Source organism: Aythya ferina (assembly GCF_964211825.1).
Source record: "Aythya ferina genome assembly, chromosome: 1".
Taxonomy (NCBI): Eukaryota; Metazoa; Chordata; class Aves; order Anseriformes; family Anatidae; genus Aythya; species Aythya ferina.
Genome location: NC_140296.1, coordinates 77,397,124 through 77,418,583, shown reverse-complemented (window position 1 = coordinate 77,418,583; position 21,460 = coordinate 77,397,124). Strand labels below are relative to the sequence as shown.

The window sequence follows — 21,460 nt, the reverse complement described above, 5'->3', positions numbered from 1 at the left end:
GTCCTTGCTGGGCATGAAGTTCATAAAATGGGTGACCTTGAGCTGTTTTCTGTTGCTTCATTTGGGACACAGGGAGGGCTTGACACAGCGGAGGTGGTGGTGGCCTGGCTGGGCTGGAGCTGCTTGGTTCAGGGGACCAGAGGAGGGAGTGCAGCTGAACAAACACTCCGCCTTGGGAAACGTGTTGGCAAGTTTGCTGCAAAACCTGGTATTTCATCAGGCAGCTGTGGAGGTGGCTGCTGATAAGTGTGTTCATCATCTCCCTGGTGCCTTTCTGGAAAGGGTTAGAGCTCAGAGAAAAGCTTTAGCTTTTTCAGCAGCCACAGAAAATGGTATTTAAGGGTGGAATTCATCTCATCTCATTCAATGTCTACAATTTAGTTGCACTGTAGACTTGTGCCTTTGAGCTAGCCTGGCCACCATACGGTCCCTGCCTGTATGTGAGGGAGCATGAGGGGAAAATACATTTCTGGGGTTTCATTCTTCTCTCTGCAAACCAAAGGGATTGCTCCCCCACAAGTTCCTGTTTCTCACCGCAGATTGGAACTAGTACTTACAGTGCCTCGCTTAGTGCCTGCAGTGCCTGCATTTTGAAGGGTGTCCCACTGTCGGTCTGATCTGCCCCTGAGCTGAACTGTCAGCATCTGAAACATCCATCATTACTGCACACTTCTGCAGCTGGTGGCTTTAGTTACTCTGCCAAATGGAAAGGGTAAAACTTCCTGAAGTCTACAGGATTCCTGAAGGAAAAGCTAATTCATTTCTGTAACAAATGATGCATAGGTAATATTAATAATAATGTTAACAGCAGTAATACATTGTTCATCAGTTCTGTGCTGTGTGAGAAGTCATAGTGGAAAAGCCTTAGCAGTTTGTTTAATTTTTATCCAGTGGAAGGTTTGAATGTAGGAGTGTAATGAAAATAACATTCTGTGGAGTAAAACATAAAAATACATTTAACTGATGCTTCATTATTTTCTCAATTTCCATCTGCAAGCATTATTGGGTGTTGGTATCCATCTTTACCAAAACATCTCTTGTATGTAATTAATTCAGCCAGGGTCATGTATTTCACTCATTGTATTGACCCTGCAATATGCTGAACGCTTCTGTGTGACCCAGAGCTGTATGAGGAGGAAATGCTCCTAAGGCAAATTTCAGTTTGTGTTGCATGGATAACTGTAGGGACTCCAACAGAGGAGCGCAGACCCAGCAGGAGCAGCCGGGAGGTGTTACTCCAGGGGTCTGCAGGGCTCCTTGGCCAGAGGCAATGAGCAGACATGCTGTCTGTCCAGGCACTACTGCAGCACGTTGCTCCAGACAGTGGCAGCAGCAGGAGCATGCCTCTGCCCTGCCGCAGCCGCTCACCTCGGGCAAGGAGCTGATCGCTGTCTGTGTCACTCCAGTAGTTCCAGCATCACACTTCACAGGAAGAATCGCCCTGGGCCTGAGTAAAGCAGAATAATAAAAATGTCTTGAAAATCATAAAGGGAAATTAAAAATCATATTTGAGTTTCTTTTCTTAGACTTCCATATAACAGAATTTCACAGAGGACATCTGGAGACATGTCTGAAGGCTGGAGCTTTGTGTGTTTCTTGAATACTGAGATTGACCTGTCCTCACCTATCTTCTGGAGATAAAACTCCAGGAAAAGGAAAATACCAAATGTCACAAAGCTCACTTGTAAAAATTGGTGAAAAGTGGCATTGTTAGAGATGCCTTTAAAATCAGTGTCTTTTAGAAATGTACTGAGTTTTCAGCTTGGCCCCTTGAAAGTAGTTCTCATAGCTGAGCACATTCAGTTCAATTTCTTGAATGGGATGCAGCTGTTGAATTCTTCAGATCTGAATAAAGGCTTTAAGGGCTTTATTTATGTTGTGATTTTTTTTTTCTGTCCTTCTCTGGTTCTGAACAAATAGCCACAAGTTAATGGAAACTGTCCTACTGCACAAAGCTTATAAAGTCGTCCAGCTTTGCCACACTGACTTTTCTGAAGAACTGCACTCTTATGTGAGAATTTGTGATTATATTGAAGCACATCAGTGCAAAAGAGAAGGGCAAATGACAGTATTCTCCCAGTGCAAACAGCTCTTGTAGCTGGTCCCCAGAGATTTAAAGAACAAAGAGTACATCTAAGGAAATCAACTAAAATTCATCCACAGTCCGTTAGGAGCACATTGCAATGATACTGAATTGCAGGAAGCTCAATAATCCTTCCTATTTCAAAGTTCAGGCTCATGACCTGATGAGTTTCCTGTGAATAAAGCTTGCTATTATTAATGAGATGTATGAAATAATCTCCTTTAGGTCATTAGCAGGCATAATGTGGATAAGAGCTCTTTAGATCTCATAAAGCTCAGAATGAATTTGTTCTGTAAACCTTTATATTAACAGAAATTTTTGACAATAGGCTGTAGATATTTTGATATTAGCATAGCTGGATAAAAGTTCAAAAGCAATATGCTGTGCTGTTCTGTGTATGTGGGATGGGAAACTCTTGTATTGCAATAATATGTGACCCATCAGCAAATCTAATTTTTCAAGCAATTGTTGATTTTACAAGGATATTGCAGTGAAAGCTCTTTAACTCCGTGTTTGCATGCCTTTTTTAGCAGGAGCTTCATGCTGTCTCTTAAAAACCATAATGGTGACTCCTTTTTTTTTTTTTTTTTTTCCTAACCACTCCCTGATATCTATAACAAAAAGCAAAACTTGGAAGAGGTTTGTGTGGATCTTTCAGTTGACTGATGTATATTTTAATTGCAGTATTAATAAGCTTGATAAGAGGAGCTGAACAGCTGCTGTGGCCACTCAATGCAGGCAGATTAAAATAATTGGGTGGGGGACGTCTGTTAGATTGCCATAAAAAATTTAAATAGGAGCAAAGAGCATTTGGCAGTCACCAACAAAAGCTTATGGGGGAGAGATGAGAAGAGAGTGGGTAAGGAGAGATGTTGGAAAGCTCTCATGCTGTTCATTCATCTAAAAATAGCCTTGGTCTGTCTCTGAGTTTGTTTGTTTGTCTTTCATTTGGAGACTGCGGATGGAGACTTGTCCTTTCACATGCCTGAGGAGCAGGACCTTGGTTACAAGCTTCATTGATGCCCAGGGTCACAGTTTTCAGAAAAAGCACTTGGAGCCTTGTACATGTTCATGTGGTGTTGTGCACAGGCAGGTGCTGACAGCTCCTCCCCGGTGACTTTACGTGTTGTGAGAGCTGAGCAAGGCTCTTGCTGCCCCCTCTTCTCACCAAGTGCTCCTTCAAGATCCAGTGCATAATTTTCCAAAACATCGTTTGAATCCGTAACTCTATGTGTGCGCTGCTTTCGCTGGTGGGAGATGTAAACATGCTCAAAGATGGGCGTTTTTGCCATTGTGATTCAACCACGATCAATGTATGGGCTGGAACTGCACCTCCACTTAACACCGCCGCACACAGCACATGGAGAGTAAAACCTTTATAAAGGGAAAAAGCACCGTGCAGCTTTTATAAAAGCAAAGTGGTGAAGTGGGTACATTTTTCAGGATATCCCAGTGACTCAGAGTATGTTTGACAGGTTTTAAAGTTCTCAAACAGAGGAAAAAAAAGAGTGTGCTCTTGTGCTCTTCACCTGTTCCTCAGAGATGACAGCAGCACTAGCACATCCAAGCAAAGCCTGTTTCAGGACTGGGAGCACTCCTTTTTCCAAATTTCTACCCATGTCCCCACAACTCCTCACAAGGCCTTCCTTTTCTAGAAACAGGGATTCTGCTGCTACAAATTCTGTCTTTTAATTTATCTCACAATATAGGTTTTTATTAGATCCTAATACAACTTGTCAGAGTACATGTGTTAGCTCTTTTGGAGGCATCAGTTTCTGCTAACAGCACTTAAAAGTATGAGATAAAAAGTGTGAGCTAAATATGTTTAATTGCTATTTACTTGCTTCCTGCGTTTTATCAGAAAATGCATCTCTGAGACACATGCGGACAGCCTCTATGTGGGGTGTCTTGTGGCTACTGGGGCAGACAGTGCAGGTATAATTACAAGTGTCTCTTCTGCATATGCAACTTGCTACCACTTCTGTATTTTCACAGGTCTTAGGAACACATCAAGCGTAAAGCTAAGTGAGGTGTTTGTACTTCTGTTACTTATTTTTTTTTTGAATGAACTGTGTCACCAGAGCTTAACATCTATGTCTTTGCACGACTCTGGATGCCCAGTTTCTCTCTGGGGCTCCCCAGTCCAATTCAGAGGGATACAAGAAAGACTAAAGTAGCATGTTTTCAGTTACTTTTTTTTTTTTTTTTTTTTTTTTTTAAATACAAAGATGGAAAGTGCTTTTATTTAAAATACCACTACCACTTCCCCTGGAAGCAATCCTGCAGATTTTTAATGCCCCAGGTTCTTTCCAATGAGCCTTAAGGGATGTTCATCTCTGACAGCATGCCGCTGTCCCTCGAGGTAGAGGAAGGGGTCTGTCACGAGAGCCCCTGCTCAGGGTGGGAAAGGTAGCCAGGCATGCCAGGCCCTTGAATTACAGCTCCCATGAGGCACACCAGTGGGGTTTTGAGTGAAAACATCTTCTTTCTTAGCTGCAAACTTCTTTGAACTTTTTGACCAAGCCATACATTTTTCCACAGAAAGCATATTTTTTCATGACTGTTTTTTAAGACAGAACCCTGATTTTCCACTGAAAAAAAAAAGAGATTTTTAGGTCAATTATATTTCTGAAGCTATTTTTAACGGTCCCTTGGGGCTTTTGTGGCCAGCTTTAGTCACTGTTGTAACAAGAGAGCAGCCAGAGGAATTCTCGGCTGCGTGCTAATTCGGTTCGCTTAATCTTGCACCCCTCTGGGGTGAGAGTCAGGTCCTTGGAATTTTGCATAATTAAGAAGCGAATTAAAAGTCACATAGTGCTTATCAGTGAATGATGAAGTTACAATATCAGAATCCATTGATCAGTTTCCCAATGAGAGTTTACCCCAGGCTCAGTTGTAAGTTTAAAGAGGAATATTTTTGAGTGCTCTGGGAAGAAATTAAGAAAGAGTAAATAACAGAATAACTTTATTTTTCTCCATTTTTTAGTGATAGGTTTTATTTTCTATAGCCTCTCCATATACTGTGAACTTTTTCTATTAATAATGTAAGATTCTGTCCTGGGTAGTATTTTATTTTTTTTAAATACAAAGCTGTGTATTACTGAAAAAAGTACTTTGAGATCGGAAAAAAGAAATCCCTAGATATGCTGGCAGCTAACACAAACGTATTAACGATGTAAAAATAAGATAGTCTATGTGTAGCCAGTGTACCCCAAAGGACCCTTAGTATTTTGGTGAAGAGCACTGTTACTGACTGAATAGTCTGAAAAACCCTGATTTAAAGCAGAACTCAGCACGTACTGTTGTACTGCTCAGTTTCTGAGAAGGAAACCCTCACTGTCAACAACTAGTTCCAATAAATATTATTATATTTATTTATTTTTAATGATGGTAAAGGAACATAGCCTTGTCTGGAGCTCATAAATACAAAGGGGACAGGCTAAACTGGATTCTTGGCAGCCACTCTATTTTGTCTTCCTGCAGGCCACTAGAAAAGGTTGGGGATTTTGATTGCTTGTTTGTAGAGCCTGGAAATGGCAGTTCATTCTTCACAGGGCTCGAGTGAGTGAGTTTCTGAATGAATATATCCCCACTTCCAAATATGCAAATAACAGAGTTTTGTTCATTAGAGGAAATTCAAAAAATAATAACACAGGAGTTATGTGGGCTGAAGAAACTTGTTTTTAAAGAAAGATGTCAAGTACCACAAACATACAGCTGATTAACAAAGATAGATGATTAGCAGGATGCTGATCTCTGGCTACAGCACTTTGAAGAGGAGAGATAAATTTAGCTTCAGCATTCCTCCTTGGTTTATGTTGGGATGTAAGCGCAGTCAATGACAGTACTTGTCTGAGAAGGTAATTCACTAGGACAGTTTTTCTTTGGAAATCTCATTAACTGCCCTGTTTGGTGGTGACACCCTGGCTGTTTTTAGCACCACTCTGCCGTGGGTAGTCTAAAAAGACTGAAAACGAAGATGAGGAGCTACATGGTTTGAGGATGTGATGATGCCTAATGTAAGAGACACTGAAAACCCTGAGACCTGTCCATTGACTTCTGTGGGCTTTGGGTAGGGCTTTGAGATTAGAGATGTCTGGGGTTCACATATAGTGATACTGTGCAGGACTGGTGGCCACTATGTCCAGCCAGAGACCTGTAGCAAATGCTTTGGACCCCTGCGTGCTGCCTCTGGCAGGTCAGTGGCTGCTCAGCCCACCTAGATGTGGCGGTGATCAAAGAACCTGGGTAGATCTATGGGAAAAAAATTACACGGTGTCCCTTGCTGTCACCATGACTTGTAGCTGGTGGCTTCTCTTCAGTGAGTGGTCTGATGGAGTGCTAAGTGGCATCGGCTGAGAAACACAGTTGTCACTCTGCACAGTTATTTGTTGAAATGCCATGCAGCACAGAGCTGCAGTCGAAGTCATCGGTGATTCAGTGTTTGTTTTTCACAAAGTGCCTACGCTGCCTGCCCACGCACTATAGATGACAGCATTCTATATGGGGACTGCAAACGTGACAGACATTATTTACGAAGCAGTGCCTTTATCAAGTTTTGGCGTTTTGTTGTTTTTTCTTTCCTAGCAAATTGTGCAAAATAGCCTCTGTGTTGCTCGTGTTGAAGCCACGTTATAAATACAGCTGGTTTGCTTGTTTGAGCAGAAAGTTTTTAAAGGTGTTTAAAAAAGCTGCAAGCTAACCGTGTGAGAAGGTCAGGCAGAGCACACCAAATGCTGCTCGCTGGGCTCCAAGGAGCAGCAGCAGCTGCTTCCAGCATTCCTGCAGCTCTTCCTAATAGGGAAAGCTTGCGGAGTTACAGCCAGTTTTAAGTTTGCACAGCCATGTGGAAGAGGGATTTTTGAGGGGAGACATGCCCCTTCCTAACCACTCCTTGTGCTCGCTCCGAACAATTCCTCTGGAACAAGAAGCGGGGAGGTCGGTCGCAGCTTGTCTGCCTCTGTCGCACAGGCGCTGTGTGACACGGCTCTCGGCTGCGCTGGACTCCCAGCCTGCTTCCAGCCAGAGAAAGGAAAGAGCAGATTTTCCCCCTAAGATTCATGACAGTAGAAGGCTCTGGCAGCCGAAGGTATCCGGGAAGTCGTAGCTGCTCCAGCTGGGCTCTTTCTCATACACTCACTACACTTTTTCAGGACAACTGCATTGTTCTTACCTTCATCTTATTTTACAAAAAGTCGTGGTTGGATTCAAACTCGTAATTCAGATCTGGTTTGGTCAAGTGCTGAAGGACACTGAAGACTCAAGAGAACTTAGTTAATGGGTAAGGAAACTGAATAATCTTATACAGGGTGTGGTAGAGGTAAGTGGGAAGGAGAGGATGTGCTGAATGTGGTGGTGTTGATCATTTGTGTTTTAATTTTTTTGTGTGCTTTAACAAGGTTCAAAGGAAAGAGAACAGCTTGACTCTGGGGAAAAGACTGGCACCACCTACCACTTGCCAGGCTCTGGAGATCCAGCAACAAATGGAGAGCCCTCAGATACTGTTTATTTTGATACTAGTTTCCTTTCATGTTTCCATAGTTAAACTAAGAGGAAAGAAACTATGAAACGAGAAGTGGCATTGCATTTTTAAACCAAACTGCATAATTATGCTAATTTTGATTTGAGTGGCTTCGTCAGGTGGTGGCTTGCTTCGAAATCTGTGGTGCTATGTTTGTTGTGTTCTGTATTCCGCGTGTGTGAAGACCCTAAACCAGGCAGCTGTGAGCAAAATATCCTGGTCAGAAAGGCTTCCTGAAAGCTGATGGAAAGACAGTTACAGCTGCATAGGTTCAGTCTGGCAAACGAGTTTGTTTAAGCATCAGGTTTTGTGGACCTGGCTGTGGTGTTGCTGGATTTCTAAGTTTTGGTTAGCTGCACAGAACTGAGCAGAGAATAAGAGCTGTTCATCTTCTGGCTCAGCCCACGAGGAGCTTGTAACTCTAGCAATTGTTTCTGTTTTTCATAACAGTGGGAACTTTATGGGCTATTTTTCCCTCTCTCTGTCCAAAATAAATGTGCTGCTTAAAAACAAAGAAAGAAATCACAGACTCTCTGGCAGGCACACAGTTTGAACTTGGGGTACCTCAGGCTGGAGGGGCAGTTTACAAAATGCACCTTTCTCCTGAGAATTGATGTTGCAGCACAGTGACTTTATTTACATGGATCTGTTTTACATTTCTGGCTTTGGAATACCACATTTTTAATGAGCCTCCACATTAATAGACAGTGAAGAGAGCAACAACGTGCTCTTTAATGGTCTTTCCAGGTATATACACTGATCCATCAACCTGACTTATAGCTATATATATTCAGTCAGACCAGTTTGTATAGTTCCAGTTCAGCTGAGGTGGTTTCTTAAAGCATTTAAGATTCTAACTTGGCATTTAATTCAATGGCAGATCAGCAGATGCATATGTGAAAACATGGTATTTTTTTATATATTAAAAAAATGTGCTTCTCAAGAAGCTGAGGTAATGATCTTTGCTGTGCATTGCATGAAGAGAAATACATAGAAAACAAAAAGTAATTATATTGATTAAAATTGCTAGTGATTGCAGAGCCACCTCTTTGTACTTATAATAGTTTCCTAATTATTAGACTTTTTGAATTTTCTGCACCTTCTGAACTTTTCAGTGGAGAATTATGTGTGCAGGGTCTTTGAGAGAGCAATAAAAACGCTAAAACAGCTGCTGATGTGAGTAGGAATATGGTATTCCAGACCATAACAAACAAGCAAAAACAAAACCAAAAAACACCTCCTCCTCACAAACCACAGTCCCAGTGGATGGGTGTGGATTGCCAGAGCATTGCAGCTGGTTTACTGGTGCAGATTGGTGCCTGGGTGCCTGACATGTGCGTGTAGGACAGGGTAGTGTTTGCATATGTAAACGTAGTGGGAGAGATGAAATCAAAGTGAAAGTGTGGAGTGATTATGTAGCAAATGAAGCATAACCTACTAATCCCTAACAGCTAACAGTTTACTTTCTACATGTTCAAAATACTCATGTCCTTGCCTCCAAGTGGTTCTCTGCATGCTCTGTGTCACTAGCACCTGAAATGGTGTTGATGATACAAACTCATGACTTGAAGAAAACTGCCTTAAATAAGAAAAGAGCTTATATAACACCTTTATTTCAGCACAGGTTAGAAGCTGTAACTAATCACAGAACACAGTAACTAATCATGGCACAATAACCTGAGTAACAAACTATTTTTGAAGTGGAAATGGGTAGTTCACTTGGACCTGGAGACAAACTTCAGTGAAATAATATATTCTCTGTGAGCAGCAGGATGGGTGAGAGAGAGTGGTGATCATCGGACATGCCCACATTAGCTCTGAGAGTAGCCATTCATTCACCTGAAGAGCTTAGCCATTCGTTCACGTGAAGAGCTTTGCAAATCATTCTGGAGGGACCCAGCAGCCTCTGCCAGGGGTATGTACCGTAGTGGGAGCAAATGCCGGAGCACTCCATAGCCTCCTGATGATGACACAGGCCAGGGATGGGGTGAAGCCTTGTTCCAACTCCTGCGCCAGCTGGATTAGAGCATGCTTGGTCCTGAGCTCTGTGTTGTACCTCAATAACCAAGAGCTCTCGCTCTCATGCTTCAAAATATAAATATTTGGAGATAGGTTGTATTTTGTTCCTATTGACTAAATCAACCCCCACCCCCCCAGGCAAATAGCATGACTTTCCAACTAAACCTGGTACGTAGGTAAGCTGAGTGTCTTTTTTCCACGTGTTCAGCAAATCTCATTTTCCCTAGACCAAAAAATCCTTTCTTTAAGTAATGTCAGAGTTTATAGGAAAAAACAAAAACAAAACAAAACAAACAAAAAAAAAACAACCAAACAAACAAAAAAAAAACACCAAACAACTGATTTGGACCACTTGAAACAATACAAATAGGGTTTCATATTGAATTAAAGGCTTTACTACTGTTAGTCAAATCCCAGTCCTTGGAGTCCTGAAATTAATTATTTCATTTTACTTTATAATGAGATTCGAGCTGTACGCTCAAGTCAGATAATGCAATTTCTTTGTATCTTGAAAGCTCAAAATCCAGAAGGTAAACTGAATGCTAACATATATGTTTTTAAATCTTGTATGCAATACTCAGGTTGATATGATTTTTGAATGTTTGGAAATGACTGTGCATGCTCTCTCATGCGTGTTCGTTCTTCAAAATAGTAGGTCATTCACTTCTCTCTAAATTGTTAAAATTTTTTTATACCAGATATAATAGAAATAGATACCGTTCCTAGTCTGTTCAAAGCATTTGCTGCAGTCAAATTAATACGTATTACTGGATGCAGAAATTGTTAACTTCTTTGCTGTACTAGCAGAGATCCCATCAATTTTCCTTTATCCCTTTTTAAAACAAGCCAGAAAGCAGAAGGTGCTTTGTTCCTTGTTGTTTCACAGGGGCATTACCATAGTACTCTAGGATGAAAAAAGCTACAGATGGATTATACAAATATAAGCATAAATCCTAAGTTGTTTAAATGCATTTCTCATTTAGTTTAGGCCTTACATTTACATATGCTTAATGTCAACCTTGTTAGACTGAGGAGAAAGAGCAGTATTTCATATTCAAAATCTAGTTTGAGGTCTTCCTGTTTAATAAGAGCTTAACAGAGAACTGGGCAAGCATTGGAACAGGCTGCCCGGGGAAGCAGTGGAGTCCCGATCTCTGGAGGTATTTAAGAGACGTGGATGTGGCACCAAGGGACACGGTGTAGTGGTGGGACTAGCAAGTTCACTTTGATGGTTGGATTTGATGATCTTGAAGATTTTTTTCCAACCCGAGTGATTCTATGGGTGCTTCTATGAGTATGGTATGAATGGAAGTTCTGTAGTGCATCAATGTCTGTTGCATCAAGCAAAGATTGCCATCAGGACTGAGCCCACCTACTTAGGGATTTGGGACAGTGGAAAACATGGACAGAGCCTAGGGCTTGTTGCTCAGCTTCACAAGCACGGGAACACTGAGCAGGAACGTGTTTGTGTTGTAGCAGAAGCTGGAGCAGGGTCTATTTAAGGCAACTTTGCCACTAAAATAATAATAATGGAGCTATTGTACCTGACATTGGGTCAGCTGCCATTAGCTTACAGAGTTCACATTATTCCTGGTCAAGCAGGAAACTTTTTCTTATACTGGAAAAAAACATTGCACCAATCTCTCAAAATATAATGCATGAACTCATGAAAGGAATAAGCTTTATTCTCTTAATCAACCAAGGCTATCCCAAAGCTATCTCTTGTGCTGAGATTGCTGAAAACCCTGTGTTGTCGTTTTTTTTTTCTTTTTTTTCTTTTTTTTTTTTTTTGGTAGCATAGACCATTACTTTGGTCTCAATAGGTATAATTACTTTGGTGTAGCTTGTTACTGCACGCATGTGACAACTGTGCATGTATTCTCAACCAGCAACAAAATTCAGACTATTGCAATATGGCTTAATTCTTTTTCACTGACAAAAATACACAAAAATCTTTTCACTTGAAGTCCAGAAAAACTTCAGCTACAGTTGGACGTAGGCTTTTTAAGGTGTTCTGTCTTCATTTTGGCACCTCCACGAAAGTATTGAGCCTCTTTTGGCTTTAATTGTGATTCTTCTGGGTTAGTTCCTCCAAAAATATTGATACCATTGAAGTAAGGCATTCTGAAAATCTGATCTTTTTTTTTTGATGCATTTTAAAGTAGGTTAGTTTTCTGGATGTGTAAAAAGTTCAGTACAGAGTGGTATGTTAGGGATGAATGTTTTGCTAGGCAATACCTTTTTTACATCAGCAATACTTGTTAATGTCAGAAAAGGAATGAAATACATCTCCATTGTATGCAGTGTTTTTTCTTTCCTTTTTTTTTTTTTTTTTTTTTTTTTTTTTTATAAGGGAATGCTTTTAACGATTCAAAACATGAAATAGTATCCTGAGGCATTTGGAAAACTTGGAGAGGTTGATCACAGAAGGACAGGAAATATTTTCTCCTTTATTTTAACAATTTTAATACTGCTGTGAAAAAACGCTCATTCTTCCGCTCCCTGTTTATCCTTAGACTAAAGTTAGAAGGGCTTTTCTTCCTCCCCCGATAAATGGAAATTGCCATTGTAGTATTCTGAAATGTGTTTCCTTACCTGGCCACAGGCTAATGCAGTCTTGCTAGATGAAGTATTTCTGCTGGGGGTGTGCACAGGGTCTGCCCTGTGGGGAACACCAGCCTGCCAGCACCCAAGGGGCTGGCTTGCTGTGTGGAGCACAGATCCCAAGTACCCAGATTTCCAGCTGACAATCTGCAGCCTTGGGAACAAGGCAGGATGCTGGTAGGAGTGAGAAAGTGTTTGTGTAGCAATAACATGATTATATTAACTGCCATTAAATAGCTTTGACACCTAAAGCGTTGCTTTGTGAGGTGTGATGCTTTGCCAAAACTAACAGCTGTACATACATTAACACGCATAAGTACAATAGAGCTTAAGATAAGCTAACTTTAATGCAAGACTCCGAATATCTTCACAAGATCATCAGACTGTACTTATTCTTTTTCTGGTGGAGGCATTGTATTAATTTTTCCACTGATGTCAAAGGGAACAGGATGTAACCCTAGATAATGATGCTAATGAAGTCAGACTTTCTTAATGAAGATTAATTGTCGGGGCCCCATGCTTTGTGCATCCGTGTTCAGATCCTTCTCCTGACTGCTTCAGCGTCATGCAGTAAGTCCTCTGCTCCTTTGTATTTAGTTATGGAGATGCCATTTTGGTGATCTGAAAGGCTTGTCTCCTTCTGTCATACCAGCAGTCCCTTGGAAGTAGCTGTTTTGACACCCGATGTGTTTGGAGAAGCCAGACTAGTCTAGGTTGCATTAGTTTGTAACAGGATCTGGAAACCAAATACCCTGTCTGCCGCTCCAGCTGTGCCGGTTTAGGAGAAGCATCTGGAGATAGGGGGGCAGAAAGAGTCAGGCCACAGCATGCACACACCATCCAGTTGTTTCCTAACTCTTGGTTAATCCAAGATAACTATTGAGGATGTCTTTAGTAAAGGACTAGACATTTGGTCCTTAATTGCATGTAATGATGGATATTTACTGGAGTTTATTCCCCGTTCTCTTTACGTCTCGTCCTGCCGGGAGCGCTGCCCTGGCTTCAGATGAAGGTGAACAGCCATGCAGCAATGAAAGGCAGTCATGTCCAAGTAGGGCTTGCTTCACACTGACAGCAAGCATGGGGAGGTGAGGAAGACAGGGATTATGTGTACACACATCCAGATAGTGCTGCGGGAATATGAATTGTCAAAATCTGAGGGGTTATGGCTGAGGAGGAGCCTGGAAGTAGCTTTAGAAAGAGTTGAAATAAATTACCAGTATAAGTGAAAGGTTTATGAAGTAGTAATTACACGCATTTTCATGAAGTTTAAAGAAGTAATTAAGCAAACAGAATTAAGACATTATAGTGCTATATTTGCCATTCTATTTGCAATATAACCTTTTCGTGTGGAAAAATGCTGAACTCTTTTTTGTTGGAGCCATATCTGGCTGCAAGCACGTGGCTAAGTGTTGCTAGGGTAGGAGAAAAACAAGTAGGTATAATTGGTTTTGATCTTAGTGGTTTCAAATGGATTTCAGCAAAAGACTAATGAAAAGCAGACGACTAATCTGATAATGGCATTTACCTAAATGAGTACAGACTAAAGTCATCAGCATTAACAATAATGCAGTAAGATAAAAATTGCTCTCTGCATCTTATGTTAAAATACTGTATTATTGAAAACTGCCATATGTGGGGTTCTTACTTCCCATAATTCACATGGCTCATGAAGGCTTAAAACTCCACAGTGAGCAACAGAGGTAATGCCCAGTGGATTTATATCCACATTGAGGATTCCTTACAGTATTTGTCAACCAGTGTTTGTATTGTACGAAGGATAGAAGAATGGGACTTTGCTAACAGACAACTGAAAGGCTGCGTGTTGGAGGCTCAGGGGAAAGAGGTCAAGTACACAAGAATAGCCTACACATGCTTAAGAGTAATTTAAGCGCATAGTGTTACTTAAGTCAGGATGTACCACTTGGGTTGTTTTTTTTTTTTTTCAGAGCCACTGGACACCCAACCCCTAAAGAAAACATTTGTTTGAAAGAATATCAGTAAAGCTGCAGTCTGTGTCTTGTTAAAATGTGCTTATGACGGTGGACAAGAAATATGGGAAAAGTGGACGCATTTTTCAAAGGCACAAGATGCAGTTAATCATTCATCTCCTCTGCTGAGTCATTTGCTCTGGTATTTTAGTTACTTACCCGATAAGTGAACTCCTCGGTTCAGTGGAGGAAAGATGCTGGATGTTAGTGGGAGGGCCAGAGAGAAGAATGCAATTGAAGCTGCAGACTTGTGAGGGAAAAGAAGTGACTGGTTGGCAGAAGAAACTGGAGAAGGCTTTTAGTCTGGTCAAGGTTTCGTAAAAGTCAATTATGAAAGCACCCTTGCAATTAGCAGTTTGTGTCCTATCAGGCTGATCACTTTATCCCAGAGCAATATTTCTGTTTATATTCTTTTCTGTTGTTTATTTTTTTTCTTGGTGATGAAAGGACCATTCACAGATCATGTTTTAACTAGTCCTACAGTCTAAATAGTAGAGAAAAATACTGTAGCTGTGTATGTATGTTTGAACACATATGCAGGGCATGGACTTCAAAAACAAGTCACCCTGACTTGATGCTCTAAAATCTTCTCTTAAGCTTCTGCAAGGAGATACGTCAAGCTATTAGTTGAAGGAGGCTGATGAAATGTGCCTCCTCATATGAAGAGAGAAATGGAAAGTGTTCTCTGGGTTTGTCCTACCCTGTTCCTCCCATACAGCAGAGAAAAGCTTTAGGCAGATGGGATTCATGTAAATGCACTAGTTCCCCTTCTGAAAGGGATCTTGACTTTTCTGGACCTCTCCCAAGCCTGGTTGATTTTACAGTAATTTACAGGCTGCATGTAAAAGTTCCACAGTGCATTAGAAGGAAGAGGACGCTTTCAAGTTACCTTGTGTCCCACAAAGCCTAGGAATCTATGAATAGATTAAAACGTAAAATATTGTGTTTTGGCTCATAGAAGACTGATATTTATTTGCCAAATAAAACAGAGTTTTTCAAGGCAACATTTCTTGAGTGTCTTCTTTAGCAGATAAGGAGATTCTACTGGTCCTAACACATGATCTTCCAAAAATATTTCAGTTAATTACTTGTGTTCCATTAGCATAGTAAAAACCTATGTTAATGTGACCTAGCAGAGATTTTATCAAACACATCAAGTGTAAAAGAAGAATGCCTTCTGAAATGCACAGAAACGGGGCAGAGTGATTCCAAACAGCAATAAAGCTGTTTAACAATCTGTCGTGGCGTTCAAGGATGCAGAGTTTGCATCCGACCATTTTTAGCCAACGAGAGACAAGCTGGTGAGTGCTGGGGGATGTTCTGGGAACTTGAAGACTGCCAGAATAAAAATCGTGGTTGACCTCATAACCTTGTCAGGGGCTTTTTTCGTTTGCTGGGTTGTAAACACTTGACCAGTTTTTTTAAAATATATATATATATATTAATTGCACCCATATTAAGGCAAAATTAGCCTGGGTAAGTTTCCTGAGACAGTGCTGAGTTGGCTGATCTGCTTGAATAAAGCAGCACAGCTCTGCAGAGAGGTTTATGGGGGTCCCAAACACAGAATCTTCATTCTGTGCTGTCCTGGAGCTAGCAAGCACTGTCATTCAGGGTTAAACTCCTGTGGCTAGGGTCTAACAACTGAGCTGCGGCATTGTGAACTGTGGCAGCTTTCTGCTTGCCATTACAAAGTGACCTCTGAGATGAGGCAGAGAATGCAGTTTCTTCCAGAGTTTGATTTGCCCATGGTAATTTTTATTTTTTAAAGAGCGTTAGTTTGGGTGTCCATACAAAATCCCATTTAAAGAATATTTATGTAACTTGTGGTAGTTCCTAAAAGCCCCATCTACCCCCTTAGTTTTTGTGCTCTACAGGAAATAGGACATGCCCTAAATCATTTGCAGTCTTCATAACCTGTTACCTCATCATTTTCTAACGGGTATCGTTCATACCTCCAATTCCTATTTGAATATTAAAATATCCCAGTTATGTCTACCATAAAAATGTCTATCACTGATACTTTTGTTTATGAAAATGCTCGTCTCAGAGAAACAGATAAGATAAAAATCTTGCAAGCTCTACCCTAAAAACCTGTGATTCTCTCTTTGTACCAGCTTGACTGTAGAACATTCTGTACATGATATGTTCATGAGGATTGAATTGCATACTTCTGTAGTTGTAAAGTTTTCTTTCTCCTGCATTATCAGGATTGGAAAGGAATTAGTTTCTTAGCATACATTGTCTGGTGGTGAATTCTGTTCTTGATCACTTTTAACTATAAATGACAACAGCTTTTTAAAAAATGTAAACATTTACTTGCAGTTTTGCAAATTAGGCTTACATGAATCTTGCTGCTTTGGTTTCACTTGATTTAATCTAGTCAGCTTGGTTTGTGTTGTCTTGTAAACTTTTAGGTTGAGACTACTAGCTTCTAAGGCCATAGAAAAGGAAGAAGTGAAGAAGCAAAAAATAAAGAAAAAATTCAAAGTAATCAATTCCTGTACTAGTGCAAAAGTTTGCATATGTGGTCCATGTAAATATTGATATCATTCAATGAGTGTACAGATATACAGTTGTTCAGATCAAAGAAACAGCTTCATTTGTTGCAATTACCAAGTGTCTTGAAAAAAATATTATGAAATAAAGCTCCTTGATGAACTCAAATATATTTCACACATCATAAGAAAATGTTTCCAATGTGTCATTCCTTTGATCTATATTCCTAGATGATGCTGCATATTTGTGAATGATGTCTCTCGTATATGTGAATACACACACATCATAGGTGCATATAAATAGGTACATACATGTTTACAGTATCATATGGAAAGGCTTGCACAAAGGTATTTCCATACATTAGGATGCATGGATGCAATGAGTTGTTACTAATCCTTCAGCCAATGTTTTTAAAAGTCAGGGGGCATCCTTTGACTCTAGATGTGTGTGTAGAATAGATTAATTATAAGTGATGATGAAAAATGAGCATGCAGTGAAGGTACAGATGTTGAAGTTTAAACTAAAAATAGGCATTTAAAATGAAAGTGAAGTTTGTTAATTGCGAGCCTGCTGTGCTGTGATGAAGGGCGGGCTGGTGGATTTGTCTTTACACCTCAGCTGATGCAAATCAGAGTTCTTTCACTATCTACACCTACATCAAGTTATGCCTACTGACAGGTTTGATGTTTATTTTTTTGTACAGTTAGAATGAAAAACAAAATATTTCTCTCCTTGCAGAAATGTGCAGTTTGATGATGCTTTGATGAATACTGAAATTCTTGCTTGAAGTTAATTGTCAGTCTTTAAGCTTCCCTATGTGCTTGCGCTTATGTTTGAATGGTGATTACTTCTCTCACCTGAGCTAAATACTAGCTAAGAGAATAGCTTTTTGTATATGTCATCACAGGTGGGAGATAAAACATCTAAAGCTTTTGATTTGATTTCCAAACATAATTGGTACCTTACAGAGATGTAGCATATCTCACGTTGTTTTATTGTATAAACTGTAACACATACATTATAATGGCTGTTCAAAAATGTGAAACACCTTATCCTTTAGTCAATCTTGATCTAAGCACAGTCACATCATAAGGAGGGGAGTGGGATTAGTAGGCTGGGAGAGATAAGATGTGTGTTGTCCATGGACCTGTAAAGGTCTATATACCTGCATGCTCAGGGAGGAGAGTGAAGTGACGACCAAGTCACTTCATGCAGCAAAACCAAACTGGGAAAAGCAGACAAGATTTTTTGTTTTGTTTTGTGCTCTCCTGCTTTGTGCTTTTGGTTACTGGAATCCTAGTGTTTCTGCAACAATGCTTGCTTAAATGTTTTCAGGCAGAATTGACTTTTTGTTTTGCATGTCTGTACTCCTTTTAAGGAATGCTGGTCTTAGAAAAACAAAGATATTTGAAAGGTTAGAGATGTCCAAGAAAATGGCCTTTTAGAAAAAGAGGACTTGTGTTTTTCCTCGCAGTAGAAGAGATGGTTGTGTTTATTAAACTGTGCATACCATATGATGCTTCATATTTTCCCATTTGATTTCCTGTAGGGTGATTTCACTTGGAACAGCATGTCAGGGCGCAGTGTTCGGCTGAAGTCAGTTCCCGTTCAAAGCCTCTCTGAGCTGGAGCGTGCTCGGCTGCAGGAAGTGGCTTTTTATCAGCTGCAGCAGGACTATGACCTGGGCTGTCAGATTGCTATCCCCAAAGGTAAGGGCTCGATAAACCATTTCTATTTAGCTTGCTAAGCCTCTTCTTCGTAAGCCATTGACTTCATACCACAGTAATAAATGGGAGAAAACACTACATTGTTTATTCCACAGACATTGTCTTCTGTTTCGTTTCTGTTTAAACACAGTAACTGTGCAAAAATGACTGGTAATGTTGTTTGTCTGTTATGTCCAGCTCAGGCCACCTGGGGTGGGATCATCTGATCAAGGACAGATGCCTACAGAGAAGATAATCTAAATCAGACTTATTTGTTCTGGGATCCCTTGATACTCAGTTAAAAGAAAAAGGCTTTTTTGCACTTCCTCACATCCAAACATAAGCATCTATGTAGGCCAGATAGGTCATGCCCTAGAAGTGATTTTTCAGTTCTGTATTGGCTCTGAAGGAAGCCAAGCATCACTAGTTAAGGCATCTTCATCAAATAAAGTGAATCCCAGTCAAGTTTTCCTCAAGACAGTGGTGATTATTTCCTAGGAAAAAAAAAAAAATCCAGTATATAACACTGAACACTTAAAGAACAGATTACCTGAAAAGCAGAAGCTCAGATGTCAGAATCCTGATGCAGGATAACCACATATAGACCTATACGTAGGTTACTGTGGCAGAGATCTAAACCTCACTAGAAGTAATGGGAAAGTTTCCCTTGTTTGCTATGGGCTGTAGATCAAGCCTAGCAAAGACAGCTGGTCATCTGCAAATCTCTTTCCTGTTTTCACTATTTTGTTTGTTTGTTTCCACTTGTGTACTAATTTGTGGGATAGGAAGGGACCACTGAATTCTAACCTTCAGATAACCTGAGGTATTGCGGGCCGGCACATACATAGTGATGCCAGAGGACCAGTTTTTGAAGGAATCAAAGTTAAGCAGAAAAATATTTTCTGATCATTTAAAATAATGGTGTGGAAAGGAACAAATGTGACATACATCAGCTTGGGTGTTCTTCAGCTTTTTAGGATCTGCAGAAAACTCCTTCCAAAAACAACATAGTCCAGCTTACCATATACAGGAGAGCATCAGCTTGTAGTGAGAAGGATACAATCAATTTCTTCAAGCCCTTCCACAACTCCCCAGTCCCTCAAAAATATTCCATCAATGTGAAAACAGTTTTACAGAACATTCAAATGAGGAACTGGACTACTAAAGGTACCGCAATATTTTTTGGTGGTCTAAACTGCCACTGGCAGTCTTGTGGTAGATGAATATATGTGTTGCGTTTCCATGGTCAGGTTTTGGTAGGGGAGAGGGGCTGTAGGGTGTCCTTTGTGAGCAGAGCCCAGCAGCTGCCCCATGTCAGACCAGAGCCACCTCTAGCTGGCTCCAAAAGGGACCCGCTGCTGGGACTCCTAGCTTTTCCTGCTGGGAGTGTCACAAAAGAGCAACCAACTGTGAAAGCAAGTATCTCAGCCTAGCCAACCTAGCCTTCCTTTGCACAACCCTTTGGAGTCACAGGCAACTTAGCACAGTGGCTTACAGATGAGGACCCACTGAATCTTTCAGTTTCAGATCACACACAAGAACAGTTTTCGTTTAGAGTGGAGTAGAATAGTTCAGCTGAAGGGGACTTTTAAAAATCACCTAGTCCAACTGCCTAACTAATCCATGGCTAAACAAAAGTTAAAGCACATTACTGAGTGGATTGTCCAAACGTCTCTTGAACACTGACAGGCAGGAGGCACCAAGCACCACACTAGGAAGCCTGTTCCAGTGTTTGACCACCCTCACAGTAATGAATATTTTTCCTAATATTTGATCTCAACCTCCCTGGTGCAGCTTTGTACCATGCCATCGGTTCCCAGGAGCAGAGGCCAATGCCTCTCTCTGTGCTTCCCCTTCTCAGGACATTGCAGACAGTGAGGTCCCCTCTTGGCCTCAGTTTCTCCAGAATGATGCCATGAGGGACGGTATCAAAGGCCTTACTAAAATTCAGAAAGATTCCCTTGGATTCCTTTCATCCACCAAGCAGGCAACCTTATCAGAGGAGAGCAGATTACTAAGGCGTGACTTTCCCTTCATGAATCTATGTTGACTATGCCTTATAATAGCTTTGTTCTTTAACTGACTGACATATATGTGTTTTCATAACATGTATGTATGTGGGTGAATTTGTAATGTGTAGTTAATTTTAGATATACTGTGTCTGAAAAGTGTAATTTCAAGCATAAAAACTAAATAAGAATAATACAATAATGCTGTGGTGAAGCATCAGAAGATAATAATAAAAAGCACTTCACAAACTCAGGAACCTGGGTTCCAGTTTCGTCTTCCATTATTTCATGTACCTTTTGCTTCAGTTTAGATGAGAAATAAATTAGCTATTCAGTTTTGTCAGATTACATTTACTAGCAAGATTATTGAATGGCAGATTATTTCACATCTGTGTATTTACTGCAAATTAAAAAATTGTGGATTTTTCTTTGTTCTAAGGTATTCAGAGTGAGTGAATAGCAGAAGTAATTCACTTGTAAAATGTAGTACGACCTGTTGAAGGAAGTGAAGGCAGTAGCTAGAATTAGGGTACAACTAGTATTTACCTGTCCCTCCTGTTTAAAAATCTGGCACTAATTTTGGCATATCACAATATGTATAAATAATAATCATTCTGTCACTCCATCATCCTACATGTGTGCCTGCACTTTGGTAGGAGAATAAGAATCTACTGTATTCTTAAATTACTACTCTTTAGTTTAGACCATTTGCAGAGACACTTCAGAAGTCCTCTTGATGTTCTCATCACTCCTGAATGGCATGGAATGCCAAAGTATGGTAAGAGGGTAGCAGTAATTGCTTAGTCAATTCGTTAACATCACAGGACTGTTTAAATGCAGAATTTCAAGTTTAAGCAGTGTAAAATTTGCTCAGGCACTCTGTACAATAACATAAAACTTGGTCATAACCATTTGTGCCCTAAGTTAAAAATAGACTGAAGTCTATTAAACATTTTCTGTATTAAAAAAAAAAAAAAAAGCACGCAAAAACAAAACTATCAACAGAAAAAAAGGTGATGTGTTTGGCC

At 40.4% G+C, this 21,460-nt stretch overlaps 1 protein-coding gene across 7 annotated transcripts in view; it reads left to right on the top strand.

The window, feature by feature from the left end:
- ARHGAP6 (Rho GTPase activating protein 6) overlaps positions 1-21,460 on the top strand; it is a 312,132-nt gene that overhangs the window by 234,661 nt on the left and 56,011 nt on the right. For 6 of the 7 annotated variants that reach the window (XM_084507617.1, XM_084507616.1, XM_084507620.1 and 3 more), the window contains one exon: positions 18,267-18,426. In XM_084507617.1, the coding sequence (XP_084363743.1) occupies positions 18,267-18,426 (160 nt within the window). Of the gene's footprint in view, positions 1-7,217; positions 7,365-18,266; positions 18,427-21,460 lie in introns of those variants that run through there. The other variant, XM_084507621.1, reaches the window with a different exon arrangement.